Consider the following 19,615-nt stretch of genomic DNA (forward strand, 5'->3'; position numbering starts at 1 on the left):
CAGAAAATAAAAGAAGCAGATAACATGTACCGCTTTAGAAAAAATATTAAACTGTTTTTGCAGGAACATTGCTTTTACACTATAAGTGAATTCTTTAGTACAAAATGATTGTAAATAGCTTTTGCTTCACAATATTTTGATAAGGAGCAAAAATGATTGTAAATAACTTATATGTCACAATGTTTAACTATATGTAACAACAAACTGTATAAATATTTGAATGTACACAACTGACAACATCCATACATTTTAAAATGTCAACGGATGGCTAAATAAATAAATAAATAAACAGATACAATACCATCTATTAGATACCGATAGCTGTAACTTTCTACGAGTTGTCTTGGATTCAAGGTTTCAAGGCGAAGCCATCGGTACAGCACGAGAGATACGAAAAAGAAAGAGGAATGACAATATGTAAGGGATTGCCAAAAATGTAAAAAACTATCGTTATTATTTCAGTGACAACCACGCAGCTTGGGTAGCATCTTTGGCACTGATTGAGACAGTGTTTAACGTATGGCTAATATCTTTGCAAGTGTTTGTTTTCGTAAAGTGATGAGGGATACTGTAAATGTTTTGTTTCATAGTTATTAAAGTGACATAGTATATTTCGCATGGAAAATGGAAGAGATGCAAGAACGTGATAATCAGCTTGAAGATCTGAAGAAGTTCATCGACTCTTCTTATGAAAGTGTGAATAGTATTTTAGAAGCGTTAGAATGGGACAGGGATCATATACTTACGACGGTATGTTTGTGAAGTACCTGAAATATCTAAGCAAACGTAGCAGTGCACTCCCTAAGAAAACCACATTAGTAATCTTTATGACGTTTGCATATTAACATGCTCGAAATGTACTGTAGTAGTATATTTGTACTGTTCGCACTTTCACAGCCAAATTGTCCTCTTTAAACCAAACATAGTCCTCCGTCGTCGCCATAGATAAGAAAGTCGTAATTCACGATAACCGAAGATTTCATGAATGCTGGAAGGCGAGCAGGTTGTCACTATCTTACGCTATCCATTTATGTAACTTACAAATGGGTGATTCTATGTGAAGGATGCCTTTATACCAACAAATAATAATAGTTCGAAGTAGTTGCAATAATAACTTTTCTCACAATCAAACAAATTTTTTTTTTTTTTTTTTTTAATATCGTTATTTTGTTTCTACTTGTAGACATATTTCTACTTCATCTTTGTAGAACTGCTCGGTAAAGGGCATTTACAGTTTGTCAATTGATTACCTTGATCACCTGCTCTTTTGTTTCTCTTTTGTTACCATGTGCCGCATTGTGTGTTCATAAGTTGCAGAATTTTCAGTGAAATTTTGAAGCAAATAGAGCGATTTTTCCATTTCTACCGCAACAAATGAAAACTTAACAATCCTTTGTCACACTTGCAAGACAAACGTGATTTTTTTTATGTTCTGACAAACGGAATGAACTTATCAGTTTGAAAGCTCCTGAAAGTAAGTTTGTGCACATGGTCAGTATTTTTCTGTGACAATTTTTCTTTATACTGCCACTCTTTTGTGCCTAAGACTTGTGTGACGCTACTTAACTCCGTTATATTAACATATATGTGTAAGTGTTACACATTATGTGAATTAAGTAGTCATTTATGTATTTGATCTTTTGCTGTGTAAACTATTTGACATTTTAAGAATGTCGTGTGCCGGGAAATCGTGTCAAGAGAAAAACTTAAACATGATCCAGTGAAGTATGCAGAACATCGATCAAAAGAGCATGAAAGGTTCAATTTACAAAGGGTGAAAGAAAAACAAGCACTTTGAACTGATAGACGTTTAACCTCACGTGCGAGCAGCACAGGATAAGACAGCAGCAGCATGTAGAAAAGCAAAAATCATGAGGTAAGACAGACACAAGGAAACGTGAAACAGTGGTAGCATTATTATTTGTTAACGAGGTACCAAAACTTACGAGAAAGCTGAATCTAGTTTGTAAATTCAAAAAGGGACGTAAAGTCTGAATGAAGAAAAAGGGCTAATGTGGTCCAGTTTTATCTGTGTGATGAAATTAGCTGCACGGAACAAGTCAAAAAGAATGAAGTTCCCCAATCTGAGAAGGAAGAAGTGGTACAGAAACACAGAAAGATGATGACTATTGCTGAAGCCATTGAAGAGTTGCTCCATGACATACGAGTATTTAGATACCATGCAAACATGAATTTTTGGTGGAAAGTATGGGAAAAAGAGTTACGAGTATTTCCATACCGGATACAAGAATTAATAGTCATCCTTATATTTGACCATGAAGACTTTGAGGGCATGTCCGATAGGTAAAAAAGGCACAATGGGAGCTCTATCCAAAATATTTCAGTGATGAAGAAACAATTCATAATGAAATACAGTGGCCTCAATAGAAAGATGATGATGGACATCCACAAATTGTAATGGAAGCTGGATTTGTAGCTGGCTGTGTGGAAGAAATACAGATGCAGTTGCCAACATTCAGACTTCATTATAATGTGAAAAGAAATCAGTCTCGGGCACTATGAAGATGTAAAGATAACATTTGTAAATCATGATGCATTTGTTCAGGTGGATTTTGCAGGAAACTCCACTGCTGTGAGCAAATTTGAAAATCAAAGTGGTCTCCGGCATTAGCAACAGAATGCTATTTTCACTAATTTTGTTCAGTTAAAATATGGTATTGTCCTCAATTATGCCATTATAAGTGATGATTTGCCGCATAGCAAATATTCTGTTGGGGCATTCCTTAAGCCTTTCTTCAAGACCTGGAGGAAAAATGTGCAACCAATTCCATCCCTTTAAAGTTATGCGATAGCATCTGCTAAGGAACGGTGTTAAAAGTATCTGTAACCTCTGAAAAAGAAGAATTATTGACAATTTGGTTGTAGCAAAAAGTCAAAGAAGAAGATGCAAAGAAAAATTTCACATCTAGCAAAGGTACCATTAACATTAAGCCATGGGATTTTGTACTTTTTATGTGGGAAGCAGGGTTGTTTTGTAGAAGTGAAGGAATGTGAGGAAGAAACTAACAAAATTTCACTCAGCTATGTGCATTCCAGTGGGGAGTATTGGATTTGACTAGTAAATAAAAACAAGTCTTGGGAAGACATGTCAGTAATTGTGAAGAAAGTCAAGCTTCTTATTTGTCAGAAACGAAGACCAATTTGTATTTTAGTAATAAATGCACACTTGTACACCTATTTTTCCCCCATTTTATATTGCATGTTTTGAATTGTTTGAGTGTTTTTATGTTCATTTCTGTGGTAAATTCCCTTTCATTTCTCCCATTTCGTACAATGTAAACACACACACACACACACACACACACACACACACACACACACACACACCATTTTCAAACTGGAATTTAATTATGGTATGCATGTTTAGAGAAATTTCTATTCTTTTGTACAAAAAGCGAACACAGAATTTGCAGTGCAACAGTATTTCACTTGATTTGATGTTGTTGTTGTTGCCTTCAGGCCAGAGACTGGTTTGACGCAGCTCACCATGCTACTCTATCCTGTGAATACTGCACCCTACATCCTTCTGAATCTGCTTAATGTATTCATCTCTTGGTCTCGCTCTATGATTTTTTTCCCTCCACACTGCCCTCCAGTACTAAGTTGGTGATCCCTTGATGCCTCAGAACATGTCCTACCAACTGATCCCTTCTTTTAGTCAAGTTGTGCCACAAATTCCTCTTCTCCCCAATTCTCTTCAGTACCTCCTCATTAGTTACATGATCTGTCCATCTAATCTTCAGCATTCTTCTTTAGCACCACATTTCGAAAGCTTCTATTCTCTTCCTCTTTAAACTACACTCCTGGAAATGGAAAAAAGAACACATTGACACCGGTGTGTCAGACCCACCATACTTGCTCCGGACACTGCGAGAGGGCTGTACAAGCAATGATCACACGCACGGCACAGCGGACACACCAGGAACCGCGGTGTTGGCCGTCGAATGGCGCTAGCTGCGCAGCATTTGTGCACCGCCGCCGTCAGTGTCAGCCAGTTTGCCGTGGCATACGGAGCTCCATCGCAGTCTTTAACACTGGTAGCATGCCGCGACAGCGTGGACGTGAACCGTATGTGCAGTTGACGGACTTTGAGCGAGGGCGTATAGTGGGCATGCGCGAGGCCGGGTGGACGTACCGCCGAATTGCTCAACACGTGGGGCGTGAGGTCTCCACAGCACATCGATGTTGTCGCCAGTGGTCGGCGGAAGGTGCACGTGCCCGTCGACCTGGTACCGGACCGCAGCGACGCACAGATGCACGCCAAGACCGTAGGATCCTACGCAGTGCCGTAGGGGACCGCACCGCCACTTCCCAGCAAATTAGGGACACTGTTGCTCCTGGGGTATCGGCGAGGACCATTCGCAACCGTCTCCATGAAGCTGGGCTACGGTCCCGCACACCGTTAGGCCGCCTTCTGCTCACGCCCCAACATCGTGCAGCCCGCCTCCAGTGGTGTCGCGACAGGCGTGAATGGAGGGACGAATGTAGTCGTGTCGTCTTCAGCGATGAGAGTCGCTTCTGCCTTGGTGCCAATGATGGTCGTATGCGCGTTTGGCGCCGTGCAGATGAGCGCCACAATCAGGACTGCATACGACCGAGGCACACAGGGCCAACACCCGGCATCATGGTGTGGGGAGCGATCTCCTACACTGGCCGTACACCACTGGTGATCGTCGAGGGGACACTGAATAGTGCACGGTACATCCAAACCGTCATCGAACCCATCGTTCTACCATTCCTAGACCGGCAAGGGAACTTGCTGTTCCAACAGGACAATGCACGTCCGCATGTATCCCGTGCCACCCAACGTGCTCTAGAAGGTGTAAGTCAACTACCCTGGCCAGCAAGATCTCCGGATCTGTCCCCCATTGAGCATGTTTGGGACTGGATGAAGCGTCGTCTCACGCGGTCTGCACGTCCAGCACGAACGCTGGTCCAACTGAGGCGCCAGGTGGAAATGGCATGGCAAGCCGTTCCACAGGACTATGTCCAGCATCTCTACGATCGTCTCCATGGGAGAATAGCAGCCTGCATTGCTGCGAAAGGTGGATATACACTGTACTAGTGCCGACATTGTGCATGCTCTGTTGCCTGTGTCTATGTGCCTGTGGTTCTGTCAGTGTGATCATGTGATGTATCTGACCCCAGGAATGTGTCAATAAAGTTTCCCCTTCCTGGGACAATGAATTCACGTTGTTCTTATTTCAATTTCCAGGAGTGTATTTATGGTCCATGTTACACATCCATACATGGCTACACTCCATACAAATACTTTCAGAAATGAATTCCTGACACTTAAATCTATACTCGATGTTAACAAATTTCTACTCTTCAGAAATGCTTTTCCTGCCATTGCCAGTATACATTTTATACCCTCCCTACTTCAACCATCGTCAGTTATTTTGCTCCCCAAATAGCAAAACACATTTTTTACTTAAAGTCTCTCATTTCCTAATCTAATTCCCACAGCATCACCCGATTTAATTCGACTACATTCCATTGTCCTCGTTTTGCTTTTGTTGATGTTCATCATATACAGGGTTATTACAAATGATTGAAGCGATTTCACAGCTCTACAATAACTTTATTATTTGAGATATTTTCACAATGCTTTGCACACACATACAAAAACTCAAAAAGTTTTTTTAGGCATTCACAAGTGTTCGATATGTGCCCCTTTAATGATTCGGCAGACATCAAGCTGATAATCAAGTTCCTCCCACACTCGAAGCAGCATGTCCCCATCAATGAGTTCGAAAGCATCGTTGATGTGATCTCGCAGTTCTGGTACGTTTCTTGGTAGTGGAGGTTTAAACACTGAATCTTTCACATAACCCCACCAAAAGAAATCGCATGGGGTTAAGTCGGGAGAGCGTGGAGGCCATGACATGAATTGCTGATCATGATCTCCACCATGACCGATCCATCGGTTTTCCAATCTCCTGTTTAAGAAATGCCGAACATCATGATGGAAGTGCGGTGGAGCCCCATCCTGTTGAAAGATGAAGTCGGCGCTGTCGGTCTCCAGTTGTGGCATGAGCCAATTTTCCAGCATGTCCAGATACACGTGTCCTGTAACGTTTTTTTCGCAGAAGAAAAAGGGGCCGTAAACTTTAAACCATGAGATTGCACAAAACACGTTAACTTTTGGTGAATTGCGAATTTGCTGCACGAATGCGTGAGGATTCTCTACCGCCCAGATTCGCACACTGTGTCTGTTCACTTCACCATTAAGAAAAAAATGTTGCTTCATCACTGAAACCAGTTTCGCATTGAACGCATCCTCTTCCATGAGCTGTTGCAACCGCGCCGAAAATTCAAAGCGTTTGACTTTGTCATCGGGTGTCAGGGCTTGTAGCAATTGTAAACGGTAAGGCTTCTGCTTTAGCCTTTTCCGTGAGATTTTCCAAACCGTCGGCTGTGGTACGTTTAGCTGCCTGCTTGCTTTATTCGTCGACTTCCGCGGGCTACGCGTGAAACTTGCGCGCACGCGTTCAACCGTTTCTTTGCTCACTGCAGGCCGACCTGTTGATTTCCCCTTACAGAGGCATCCAGAAGCTTTAAACTGCGCATACCATTGCTGAATGGAGTTAGCTGTTGGTGGATCTTTCTTGAACTTCGTCCTGAGGTGTCGTTGCACTGTTATGACTGACTGATGTGAGTGCATTTCAAGCACGACATACGCTTTCTCGGCTCCTGTCGCCATTTTGTCTCACTGCGCTCTCGAGCGCAGAAACCTGAAGTGCGGCTTCAGCCGAACAAAACTTTATGAGTTTTTCTACGTATCTGTAGTGTGTCGTGACCATATGTCAATGAATGGAGCTACAGTGAATTTATGAAATCGCTTCAATCATTTGTAATAGCTCTGTATCTCCTTTCAAGACACCGTCCATTCCGTTCAGCTGCTCTTCCAGGTCCTTTGCTGTCTCTGACAGAATTGCTATGTCATCGACAAACCTCAAAGTTTTTATTTCTTCTCCATGGATTTTAATTCCTACTGCGAATTTTTCTTTTGTTTCCTTTACATCTTGCTCAATATACAGATTGAATAACATGGGGGGGGGGGGGGGGGGGGAATACGGAATCGTCCGATCCCACCCGTCTGCTTTGACCCATGACGTCAGAAATATGGCGGAAACAAAAACAAACACACACACTTTCCACAAGAAGCCTAATGACATTAACGGGACAAGCGCGGGAAATGGGGTGTTTTGGGTGGGGGGCAAACTAAATATAAACAAATTTAGCCGCCTTGCGTAGCTACAACGTGTAAGTGAAGACAGCCATGTATGAATACCCACCTACCTCCCCAGGGGTCGTAACCCCTGCAACCCATAGAAGATAAAGATGCTTCAGTAGCTGATTAGTGTTTTTTGTCTTTAAAAAAAAAAAGAAAATCTCACGAGATAGAACGAACAGATCAGAAAAGTAAATAAAATAAGATAAGACAGAACTGGAGACAGCCACACTCAAACCAAACTCCGCGCCGTCATGACGTCACACACAACAACACCCTTACGTCATGAGTCAAAGCCGACGCGTGGGATCGGACGCTTCTGTCGACCCCATCGGGGATATACTATAACCCTGTCTCACTCCCTTCCCAACCACTGCTTCCCTTTCATGCCCCTCGACTCTTATAACTGGCGTCTGGTTTCTGTACAAATTGTAAATAGCCTTTCCCTCCCTGTATTTTACCCCTGCCACCTTCAGAATTTGAAACAGAGTATTCCAGTCAACGTTGTCAAAACCTATCTCTAAGTCTACAAATGCTAGAAACATCAGTTTGCCTTTCCTTAATCCATTTTCTAAGATAAGTCGTAGGGTCAGTATTTCCTCACGTGTTCCAACATTTAGACGGAATCCGAACTGATCTTCCCTGAGGTCGGCTTCTACCAGTTTTTCCATTCGTCTGTAAAGAATTCGTGTTAGTATTTTGCAGCTGTGGCTTATTAAACTGATAGTTCGGTAATTTTCACATCTGTCAACACCTGCTTTCTTTGGGATTGGAATTATTACATTCTTCCTGAGGTCTGAGGATATTTCGCCTGCGTCCTACACCTTGCTCACCAGATGGAAGAGTTTTGTCATGGTTTGCTCTCCCAGAGCTTTCAGTATCTCTAATGGAATGTTGTCTACTCCCAGGACCTTGTTTCGACTGTCTTTCAGTGCTTTTCCAAATTCTTCACGCAATATCATATCACTCTTCTCATCTTCATCTATGTCCTGTTCCATTTAGCAAACTCATCTACTACATTAAGTGTCTGATTTCATAATCTAATTCCCTCATCATCTGATTTAATTACACAGCATTCCATTATCCTCATTTTGCTTTTGTTGATGTTCTTCTTATATCCTCCTTTCGAGACACTACATTCCATTATCCTCATTTTACTTTTGTTGATGTTCTTCTTATATCCTCCTTTCAAGACACTGTCCATTCTGTTCAACTGCTCTACCAGGTCCTTTGCTATCTGTCACAGAATCAGAATGGCATTGGTAAACCTCAAAGTAGGTAATTCTTCTCCATGGATTTTAATTCCTACTCCACATTTTTCATTTGTTTTCTGTACTGCTTGCTCAGTGTATAGATTGAATGACGTCAGGGACAGGCTGCAACCCTGTCTCACTCCCTTCTCAACCACTGCTTCCCTTTCGTGCCCCCCGACTCTTGTAACTGCCGTCTGGTTTCTGTACAAATTGTAAATAGCCTTTCGCTCCCTAGATCTCACCCCTGCAACCTTCAGAATTTGAAGGGAAGTATTCCAGTCAACATTGTCCAAAACTTTCTCTAAGTCTACAAATGCTAGAAGTGTAGGTTTGCCTTTACTTAATCTATCTTCTAAGGTAAGTTGTAGGGTTAGTATTGCCTCACAAGTTCCAACATTTCTACAGAATCCAAACTGATCTTCCCCTAGGTTAGCTTCTACCAGTTTTTCCATTTGTCAGTAAAGAATTCGTTTCACTATTTTGCAGACATGACTTATTAAACCGATAGTTCGGTAATTGTCACACCTGTCAACAACTGCTTTCTTTGGGATTGGAATTATTATATTTTTCTTGAAGTCTAAGGGTATTTTGACCAGATGGTAGAGTTCTGTCAGGGCTGGCTCTCCCGAGTCTATCAGTAGTTCTACTGGAATATTGTCTACTCCCAGGACCTTGTGTTGACTTAGGTCTTCCAGTGGTCTGTCAGATTCTTCGGGCAGTATCATATCTCCCATTTCATCTTCACCTATGTCCTCTTCCATTTCCATAATATTGCCCTCAAGTACATCGCCCTTGTATAGACGCTCTCTATCCTTCCATCTTTCTGCTTTTCTTTCTTTGCTTAGAACTAGTTTTCCGTCTGAACTCTTGACATTCATACAATTGGTTCTCATTTCTCCAAAGGTCTCTTTAATTTTCCTGTAGGCAGTATCTATCGTACCCCTACTGATACGAGGTGTGGCTAGAAAGAAACCGGACTAGTACTGGTGAAACAATAAAACGAATGCAATAAGGCTGAAAGTCGCGTGGCCTGTCATGTGACTCTCACTCCGCCTACTGCTCGAGTTTCATCTGCCTCCTGCACTCAGTCTGCCCGTGGCGTCTGTTTTAAGTAGTTGATGTTTTGTCTGTGCGTCGGAAAATGTTGAGTGTACAGAAAGAACAGCGTGTTAACATCAAATTTTGTTTCAAACTAGGAAAATCTGCAAGTGAAACGTTTGTAATGTTACAACAAGTGTACGGCGATGATTGTTTATCGCGAACACAAGTGTTTGAGTGGTTTAAACGATTTAAAGATGGCCGCGAAGACACCAGTGATGACACTCGCACTGGCAGACCATTGTCAGCAAAAACTGATGCAAACATTGAAAAAATCGGTAAACTTGTTCGACAAGATCGCCGTTTAACAATCAGAGCAGTGTCTGAGTTAACTGGAGTTGACAAGGAAAGTGTTAGGCAGATTCTTCATGAAAGCTTCAACATGAACAAAGTGTGTTCAAAAATGGTTCCAAAGTGTCTCACAATTGAACAGAAGGAACGCCGAAGAATGATTTGTTCTGACATCCTGGAAAACATTGAAAGTGATCCCACCTTCTTACAAAATGTTATTACTTGCGATGAATCATGGTTTTTTACTTACGATCCCGAAACTAAACGCCAATCGATGCATTGGAAAACTCCTGGTTCTCCACGACAAAAAAAAGCACGAATGTCAAAATCGAAATTCAAGGCAATGATGATTGTTTTTTTTGACATCAAAGGGATTGTGCACATTGATTGGGTACCAGAGGGACAAACAGTGAATCAGCATTACTACATTAGCGTCCTGGCTACCCTACGTGAGCGAGTACGGAGAAAACGGAACGATTTGTGGAGAAAAAAGTCATGGATCCTTCACCAAGACAATTCCCCACCTCACAGTACGTTGTCAGTGAAGACGTTTTTGGCAAAACACAACATTCCCATCTTAGATCATCCACCCTACTCACCTGATTTGGCCCCCTGTGACTTTTTTCTTTTCCCTAAAGTCAAGTCATCTTTGAAAGGAACTAGATTTGAGACTGTTGAAGCAGTAAAAGAAAAAGCGACGGAAGTAATGTATGGACTTACCGAAAATGATCTGCAGCATTGCTACGAACAGTGGAAAATTCGTATGGAGCGGTGTAGAGACCGAGGAGGAGAGTACATTGAAGGAGATAACATGAAATTGTAAATAATTGTAAATAAATGTTTTTTCCAGCATCAGTCCGGTTTTTTTCTAGCCGCACCTCGTATATGCCTCTACATCCTTACATCTGTCCTCTAGCCATCCCTGCTTAGTCATTTTGCACTTCCTGTCGATCTCATTTTTGAGACGTTTGTATTCCTTTTTGCCAGCTTCATTTTATATCTTCTCCTTTCATCAGTTAAATTCAGTATCTGTTCTGTAACCCAAAGATTTCTAATAGCAATGGTCTTTTTACCTACTTTATCCTCTGCTACCTTCACTATTTCATCTCTCAAAGATACCCTTCTTCTTCTACTGTATTTCCTTCCCCTGTTCTTGTCAATCATTCCCTAATCCTCCCTCTGAAACTCTCTACAACCTCTGGTTCTTTCAGTTTATCCACGTCCCATCTCCTTAAATTCCCACCTTTTTTGCAGGTTCTTTAATTTTAATCTACAAATTATAACCAATAGATTGTGGTTAGAGTCCACATCTGCCCTTGGAAATGCCTTACAATTTAAAACCTGGTTTCTAAATCCCTTTCTTACCATTATATAATCCATCTGAAACCTTCCAGTGTATCCAGGTCTCATCCACGTATGCAACATTCTTTCATGATTCTTAAACCAAGTGTTAGCTACAATTAAGTGATGCTCTGTGCAAAATTCTACCACATGGCTTCCTCTTTCATTCCTTACCCTCCTGTCTGTATTCACCTACTACTTTTCCTTCTCTTCCTTTTCCTACAATCACATTCCATTCCCCCATGACTACTAAATTTTCATCTCCCTTAACTGTCTGAATAATTTCTTTTGTTCCGTCATACATGAATCTCTTCATCATCTGCAGAGCTAGTTGGCATTTAACTACTACTGTGGTAGGCATGGGCTTCGTTTCTATCTTGGCTACAATAATGCATTCACTATGCTTTTCGTAGTAGCTTAGCCGCACTCCTATTTTTTTATTCATTACTAAACCTACTCCTGCATTACCCTTATTTGATTTTGTATTTATAATCCTGTATTCACCTGGCCAGAAGTCTTGTTCCTCCTGCCACCGAACTTCACTAATTCGCACTATATATAGCTTTAACCTATTCATTTCCCTTTTTAGATTTTCTAACCTACATGCCTGATTAAGGGATCTGACATTCCATACTCCGATCCATAGAACTCCAATTTTGTTTCGCCTGATAACGACGTTGCCCTGAGTAGTCCCCGCCCGGAGGTCCGAATGGGGAACTATTTTACCTCCGGAATATTTTACCCAAGAGGACGCCATCATCATACAGTAAAGCTGCATGCCCTCGGGAATAGTTAGGGCTCTACTTTCCCCTTGCTTTCAGCCATTCGCAGTACCAGCACAGCAAGTCCATTTTTATTAATGTTACAAGGCCAGATCAGTCAATTATCCAGACTGTTGCCCCTGCTGCTACTGAAAGGGCTGCTGCCCCTCCTCAGGAACCACACTTTTGTCTGACCTCTCAACAGATACCCCTCTGTTGTGGTTGCACCTATGGTATGGCTGTCTGCATTGCTTAGGCACACAAGCCTCTCCAACTACGGCTAGTTCCATGGTTGATGGGGGTATGGAAAATTGATGTACCAGTTGTAATAACATTTCTACTTTCTGGAAAAGAAGTGGTTCCATTCATCACAATGCAAGAAAAATTTCAATTTTGTTTACATTCTCTGTGTTTGCCTTAACTTGTTCAAAGTTCTTGCGTGAATTACTTAAGATACAGACTAGTAAAATGTAAGCAATTAAAAATTTTAGCAGGTAAGTTGTGCTATCCATGATGCTTTTTGCAAATGTATTTTTGTCAAAATGTCACACATCTAACCATGAAATGACCTTTTTATGGCCCAGTCCTTTACTACAGTGATAAAATTCTTAGGAGAACCAATCAATAAATATTTCACTATGTAGTATTTGAGTACTTCTGCTCTATAGTATTGTAATGATATTTGCGTACTCAAGTATCATAAACTGTTTTATATTCATTACGCCTGGTTACAGTAGCTAAGAACGCCTGTGTGCACTTATATAGTGGGGAAAGTTCTGGCAGAACGTATAAAATTTAGTACTAAAGGAGATCACTCACTGTATAACAGAAGCTTGGAGTTGTTGAGAGGCACACACAAAAGGGAACAAAAAATTTGCCAACTTTCAGAAGAAATACTTTGACAAGCTGACATACAAATACATATGCACATGTTCCCATTATGTAACAGACACTATATGTCTTATGAATTTACCGTGTTTCAGCTTTTATGAAAAAGTTGCCATAAAATTGACAAAGCACTTTAAATGTGATAAAGTGGGGATCAGTGTATTATCACAACATATATTTGCATTCTTTAGCTTCGCTAGCCCACACTCAGTTATCACCTTCCAACCTGACATAGACTTCTGGCTAAGGAACAGATCACACTCTTATCACAACCAAAATTTCAGGACGGGTCCACTGTCACACTCCAGCTCATTTCCATTCTTGACATTCCACACCTTTAAATAATGAAAAGAGTAAACTCACTGAAAAGATAAGCAGTTACAGGCACATGAGAGGATCACAGAGTTGCAGGATAGGAATGCACATTCATGCTTAGTGACAATTTCAGTCTTGTTTGTGTGCCTGTCCACTGCTCAATATCTCAATTGTGCAGTGACTGCTTACCTTTCCTTTTTCCATTATTTGTATTCCACTTGAAAGTTTTCTAGTATTCTATTAACATTTCATACGTTTTCCAACCAATATGAGCCATTGGTTTAAAGATGGGGTGTAAATCGAACTAAATGCAGGAATTTACAGTGTGGCACATAGAGGTAAGTTATAACAGGCTAATGTGTTTGATATATAATTGACACCTGTGATACCCTTTTACCAACTCACAGACTGTCATCTTTTACCTAACCTAGACTTAAGATTGCAACACAAATTATTATGTTACTGCAACTAAGATATTGTATTCACATTTATTTGCTTTGCCAACTTACAACCAAATTGTCGCCTTTCAACCTAACTTACGCCAGTCTGTCACTACAGTCAACATTCCAAAAAAATCACGTAGACGCAAAAGAGGGCCAGTGTTGTGTTCTGTTCCCTCTTTGTGTGTGTGTGTGTGTGTGTGTGTGTGTGTGTGTGTGTGTGTGTGTGTGTGTGTAGAGGGGTTGTAATAGTTCATTGTCTAATACATGGTGGAGAAACTTAGTGTCACAAAATTTTCACCCTGGATAGCTTATGCTAGTAGGAACCAAAATTACTAATGTCATGTAGGTCGACAACACACAATTTTTAAACTACAGAAACTTGGTGCCATATGCTCCGATTGGCCATGGAATTGCCCTGTTTGCCGGATGCTCTGGACAACGCATGACCGTGAATGCTTTGCCTGCTGGAGTTTGTGATGTATCCAAGGTGACCTGCACGCTCGGTGGTAATGCGCCGGTCTTCCACCCAGGGGGCGAATCCTGATGGGGTCCCAACACATCCATTGTAGTTTCATGATAAGACATACAGGGAATCAACCTGTCAACAGCCGTTAGTTTGCATACAGAAAGCCTTTTACAAATTGTGTTGGCCCTGAAAAGGGCCTTTTTTGTAGCTAGGACATTGTTTGCTTAAAGCAGGTGCTCTAACTAGCGACACTCTGACACGACACAAGCTTGTTAACGTCGAATTTTGTTTTGCCAAACTCTTTCAAAGATTTCTGTCATTACCCTGATGTGATTGCTGGCATGCTGAATGCTATCCATTAATTCCTCTTTGTTTCTTGGTGGTTCGTGTCTGGATGTGTGAACTAGAACCTTGAAGAATCCCCACAGGAAAATGTCCGGCAGCATGAGGTCTGGTGATCGCGGGGGCCATGTCATACGAGCACCTCTCCCAATTACCCAGTCATTGAAGAGTTCATTTAATATCCGCACGCAACATGACTGTTATGTGCGAGTGCCCCATCATGCTGCAACCACATGCGTAGCCAAATGTCCAGGGGAACATCTTCTAGCAGGCCGGGTAGAGTTTCTTGCAAAAAGTGAACCTAATTTGCCCCGGTAAGTTGAGGAGGTAGATGGACCAGCCCAATCAGATGCTCACCCTTAATGCCTGCCTAAATGTTCAAAGAAAACCGTACCTGGTGTCTGTGGACATGTGTGACATGAGGATTTCCCCTTGCCCAGTAATGAACGTTTTGAGTGTTGTAAAGGCCGTCCCGGTGGGAGATGCACTCATCAGTAAAAAACACAATGGTGCGAAGTCAGGATCTCGTGCAACACATCGCAGAAACCCTAGCCTGTATTCATTGTCCGCCACAGGATTTAGGTCTTGGACACGGTGAAAACTAAATGGATGCTGGCTGTCATCCCTCAAGACCACCCAGACTAACTGATGGTGACCCCCATGTCGTGTCCAAACACTTGAGTACTTCTCGTAGGTGCTTCCTCGAAGCACTCGAGAACAGTTTCTTTAAGTGTAGCATCCTGTTGTGTTCAGGGTCTTCCAGCTTCACCATGATATCCTGCTAATGAGCCTGTTTCCCCAAGTCGCCGGTCAATTGCTATGAGCGTTTATGGGTGTGTGTGGCATCTTGCTGGGTACTGTTCCTCATTCAACCGTCGAGCTTCATGCGCATTACCGTCGGTTAGTCCATAAACAAAAACCTTATCTTGTTCTTCTTCAAACAGATGCTGTGCTGCCATGCATACTGTATGACTAAATTGCAGGTGACGTGTGTGTGCTCCGAAGTGAAGCTTACGTGTGAATACCTCTGACGTGAGGTGGAGACAAACAGCAAGACCTATTCGACACATATGCATATCACGTTGCAGCAGTGAGGGGGGGGGGGGGGGACGTTTGTATGTGTGAACCGACAACCATAACGCTGCTCATCAACTGACGAACAGCAACAGGGCAACCCCATGTCTAGTTGGAGCGCGTGGCGCCTAGTTTCTATAGTTTAAAAATTGTGCATTGTCGACCCACACAACATTAGTAATTCTGGTTGCTACTGACATCAGCTATCCAGGGTTAAAATTTCGTGACACAGTTTTTCTCCACCCTGTAGAATAGGCATACTGGCATACCTACACTAACAAACAAGTAAGCACTGAGCAAAGGCAGTTATATGCCCTCACATTTGTGTCACCTTATAAAATAGATAAAACACATTTGGGACTGCAGAGGTGCGTAGCAGAAAATAATTTTTCTCTGCCTCCTTAATACTATGCAGAGTTGTGTATTTTAAGAACTATGAAAGTAAATGAGAATAAATCCATTTATGAATGATCCTCTAACTGAGATTAAAACTGTTTTGAGGGTAATGTTTAGTGATTCTGCTGTTTGCAGTAACTACAGAAAGCAACTTTGAAACTGCACCATATCGGCAGTTTTTATTTTGTGCCTTCTTGTATGTGGTTTGCAGTAACTACAGAAAGCAACTTTGAAACTGCACCATATCAGCAGTTTTTATTTTGTGCCTTCTTGTATGTGTTACACTCTAGTTTGGGAAAGGATGAATTGAATACCATGACAGTTTGTTTACTGACACTTTCCAGGACACTTCAAGTAGTATGGTGACTTGCCCAATAAGTAGCCAACACAGGGTACCAAATGAAAGAATGTCCAAACATGTTACTCATTGCAAGTGGAAAAATGAAGGTTACAGTGATGCAGATGTGCCATTGCCAGAAGTAACTGAGCACAACAGATCTACTATTGTTCTTGGTGAGTATAAGTGTTCTGAATTTTTTAATGTGGATGTACAGTATAAAGAAATCAAGTACAAATTCTTTGTCTGCACAAATGTGTGGTTATTATTAAAAGGAAGAAACCATTTTTAATGCAGCCATATTCTATAAATTAAAAGTGATATACAATTGTAGCTAACAGGGTACTGTACTATTGCATCTTACTATAAGGAATTTTTGTTGAAAAATGGCAAAATTCAATAACATTTTTCTTTTTTTTCCAATTAGTGGAAAGGTAAAAAACAAGCTCACATATTTTGGATGTAATCAGAAGACCAAATAACTTCCAGTAGTAGTTATCCCATTGTCTTCTTTCAGAACACTTTTCTGATATATATAAACGAACATAAAATTGATGCATTTACTTTGGGCTTGACTAGTTTTGATGGAGAATTTTTACGAAATGGCCTCTTTGGTTAAATTTCATTAGCTGTATTCAGTTGAAGGTAGAAGGCTCTCAGAAGTATGCTAAAGATGCCAGGGATGTATGTTTTATTCAAGTGCAGTACCTATATTCCTCACAGAATAAAATAAAATATTAAGTTTCAGAAGTTCTATGAAGATACTCTCCAGCGGAATAGAAAAATTCAACAGAAACTTGCTCAATTCAATTTTAAACTCCAACACATTATTCATAAGAATTTAATATGGTCTGATAGATTACTGACTACTTGTGTTCTGACAAAGCTTATGCCTTTTCCTACTAATATACCAGTAGCAAAAAAATAATGTGTAATGCAAATGTTACTGAAGTATTGCAAATTATTAAGTCTAAGTTGTGGATTTCTTTGACTGACATTACAATCTGTCTGTGGTTCCCAAAGCTAAACACTATCTACTCTTTACCTCTCTCCCTCTCCCTCCCTCCCTCCCTCTCCCACTCCCTCTCTCCCTCCCCCCTCCCCTTTCACCCCATCTGGAAAACTACTAGAGATACAAGATAAGGAATTATACAGTGAAGTTAATTTTCCTCAAGTGAGAAAGTAAATTCCGATCATGGAGGTATTTCTTTTAGGTATCATTTTGATCACAGTAATACTTATCTCAGCTGATAATGTGTCTGATTGCTTTATTTCACAATAACTGCTGTTTTGTTTCAGTAGCTCTATTTGACTGTTCTGGAAATAACTTTTTGTACGCTTGTCAATCATCTAATTTCTTTCACTCATTGCTGGAATGATTCAAGACGAGGTTGATCAAATCATTCAATTTTTCTTTTATTGGTATCTGTTTGCAGCTGCTTTGGATTCACATCAAGAAATTTCTTGCAGTTCAGAGTGATATCCTTGTTTCATTAAGCATTTGTATGATAAAACTGTTGTGCTCCTACTAGAATATCGTTTTTCTTAGCAGACCAACTTCACTTTGAAATAATTCACTTGCATTAAGATGAGATGTAAGACGTAAGATGTAAGTTAGTTTGATAACACAGTTTGGTTTTTATTTCCATTTGCAGACATTTCAGAATTCTTCCAGAATCTTCACTGACTTGTGCCATCAGAAAGAAGTATGGTATTATTTTGGATTCAATATTGTTCCCATCTTCATTACATTTCTCATAGTGTGCTCAAATACCCTGTCTTGTGGTAAGCAAGACTGTTGACACGAAAATTCCAATACCACACATACTACTAACCAGCCACCAAGTACCGCATTTGATGTAATGCTACCAAATTATACACTTTTTCATGCCCACATGCAAACTACGTGTGCCCTGTTGGTACATAACAAAAGATAATAAACCCAAAGGTAATGATACAATACATTGCCAATTTGTGTTGATGTAATGGATGTCACACAGTTGTAATATAAACCCTGTTTTAACTTAGTATGCAAAAGTGGACCAACATGAATGGATTTAATATAATGTTGTGGTCTTCTGTATGGAGATGGGTTTGATGCACCACTTCATGCTAGTCTACCCTGTGCAGATCTTTTCAACTCTGCATACTACAGCACCCTGTATGCATTTGAACCTATTTGTAAGTAATGCTGAGTAATATTTACTCTTTTGGATTAAGTACTTTCCATCATAAACTGGTCTGCATGATGTGCGAGCAGTGTATTCATAAATAATTTTAAATTTACCAATAAACTGAAACCTGCTCTTTATTTTACTGACAGTTTAACCTACCCAAGTGTTTCAATTCATGTCCTTGCATATTGCTGTTCCTTACATTTGCAACACTATTTCTAAGTATGTGTCACTAATCTTAATGTGAAATGATGCGAGATCTTTGCATTCAGTGAAAACCATCTAGTTATCTATAAGAAGCTCCACAAACTAAAATCCAGGTTGTTCATGATAAACAACTATCTCCCCTCACCCCCCCCCCTCTCTCTCTCTCTCTCATTCACATGTAGTGCTACCAAGTACTTCGCTCCCATCTCAGCCAATAGCTCTGTATTAAGGAATGTATATGTAAATCTAAAATGCAAAAGGAATATTGTGATAATCCTCCATTCACTAATTCCTGTTGTTAGCTACCAGCTATTATCAGGCTATGGGCAATCTCTTTTTGTCTAACAACAACGCTACACGTGGTAATGGCTAAGCTCTGCAGAATTATTATAAGGATTGCCCAGAATGCAATGCACCGCTTTTGTTTCCTCAGCTGAAAACAATGCTATGAATGCAAAATGGTACATATGTATTATTTGAAGTCTCTGAGTGAGCGCCAAGTTTCCATCACTTCCGGCAGATTGTGTTGCTGCAGTGCAGTTTCAAAATGGTGTCTTTAGGTGATGTATGTTACAAGCAACGTTCTGTTGTTGAATTTCTCACTGCAGAGAAAGAAACTGTGGGGAATATTCACAAACGCTTGTGCAAAGTCTGTGGAGCTTCTGCTGTTGACAAAAGTACAGTTAGTAGCTGGGCACCGAGGGTGAGGTCATCAGAAAGCAATGGTGATATACACAGTGAAGCACTGGCTCTGCCATCAGGACAAGGATTGGTCCCAACAGGGCATACATGGTTTTGTTTTGCACAGGAGGAAGGCCACAGAACGGGATGGAGATTATATGGAAAAATATGGTGTGTAATAAAACACCATTCTTTCATGTGTGTATTTCTCATTGAAGGAAAAATAATGTGGTGCATTACTTTCTGGGCAACCCTCGTACGATGAACTGATGTAAGCTTATAGCAAAACA

General features: G+C 40.8%; 1 protein-coding gene across 1 annotated transcript in view; it reads left to right on the forward strand.

The window, feature by feature from the left end:
* The first annotated feature begins 536 nt into the window (after positions 1-536).
* The window catches only part of LOC126416102 (glutamic acid-rich protein-like), a 73,977-nt gene continuing 54,898 nt past the window's right edge, over positions 537-19,615 (forward strand). Inside the window, exons 1-2 of the mRNA XM_050083604.1 lie at positions 537-750; positions 16,271-16,439. Of these exons, the coding sequence (XP_049939561.1) occupies positions 625-750; positions 16,271-16,439 (295 nt within the window). The 5' untranslated portion in view covers positions 537-624. The remainder of the gene's footprint in view (positions 751-16,270; positions 16,440-19,615) is intronic.

Source organism: Schistocerca serialis, chromosome 1 (assembly GCF_023864345.2).
Source record: "Schistocerca serialis cubense isolate TAMUIC-IGC-003099 chromosome 1, iqSchSeri2.2, whole genome shotgun sequence".
Classification (NCBI taxonomy): Eukaryota; Metazoa; Arthropoda; class Insecta; order Orthoptera; family Acrididae; genus Schistocerca; species Schistocerca serialis.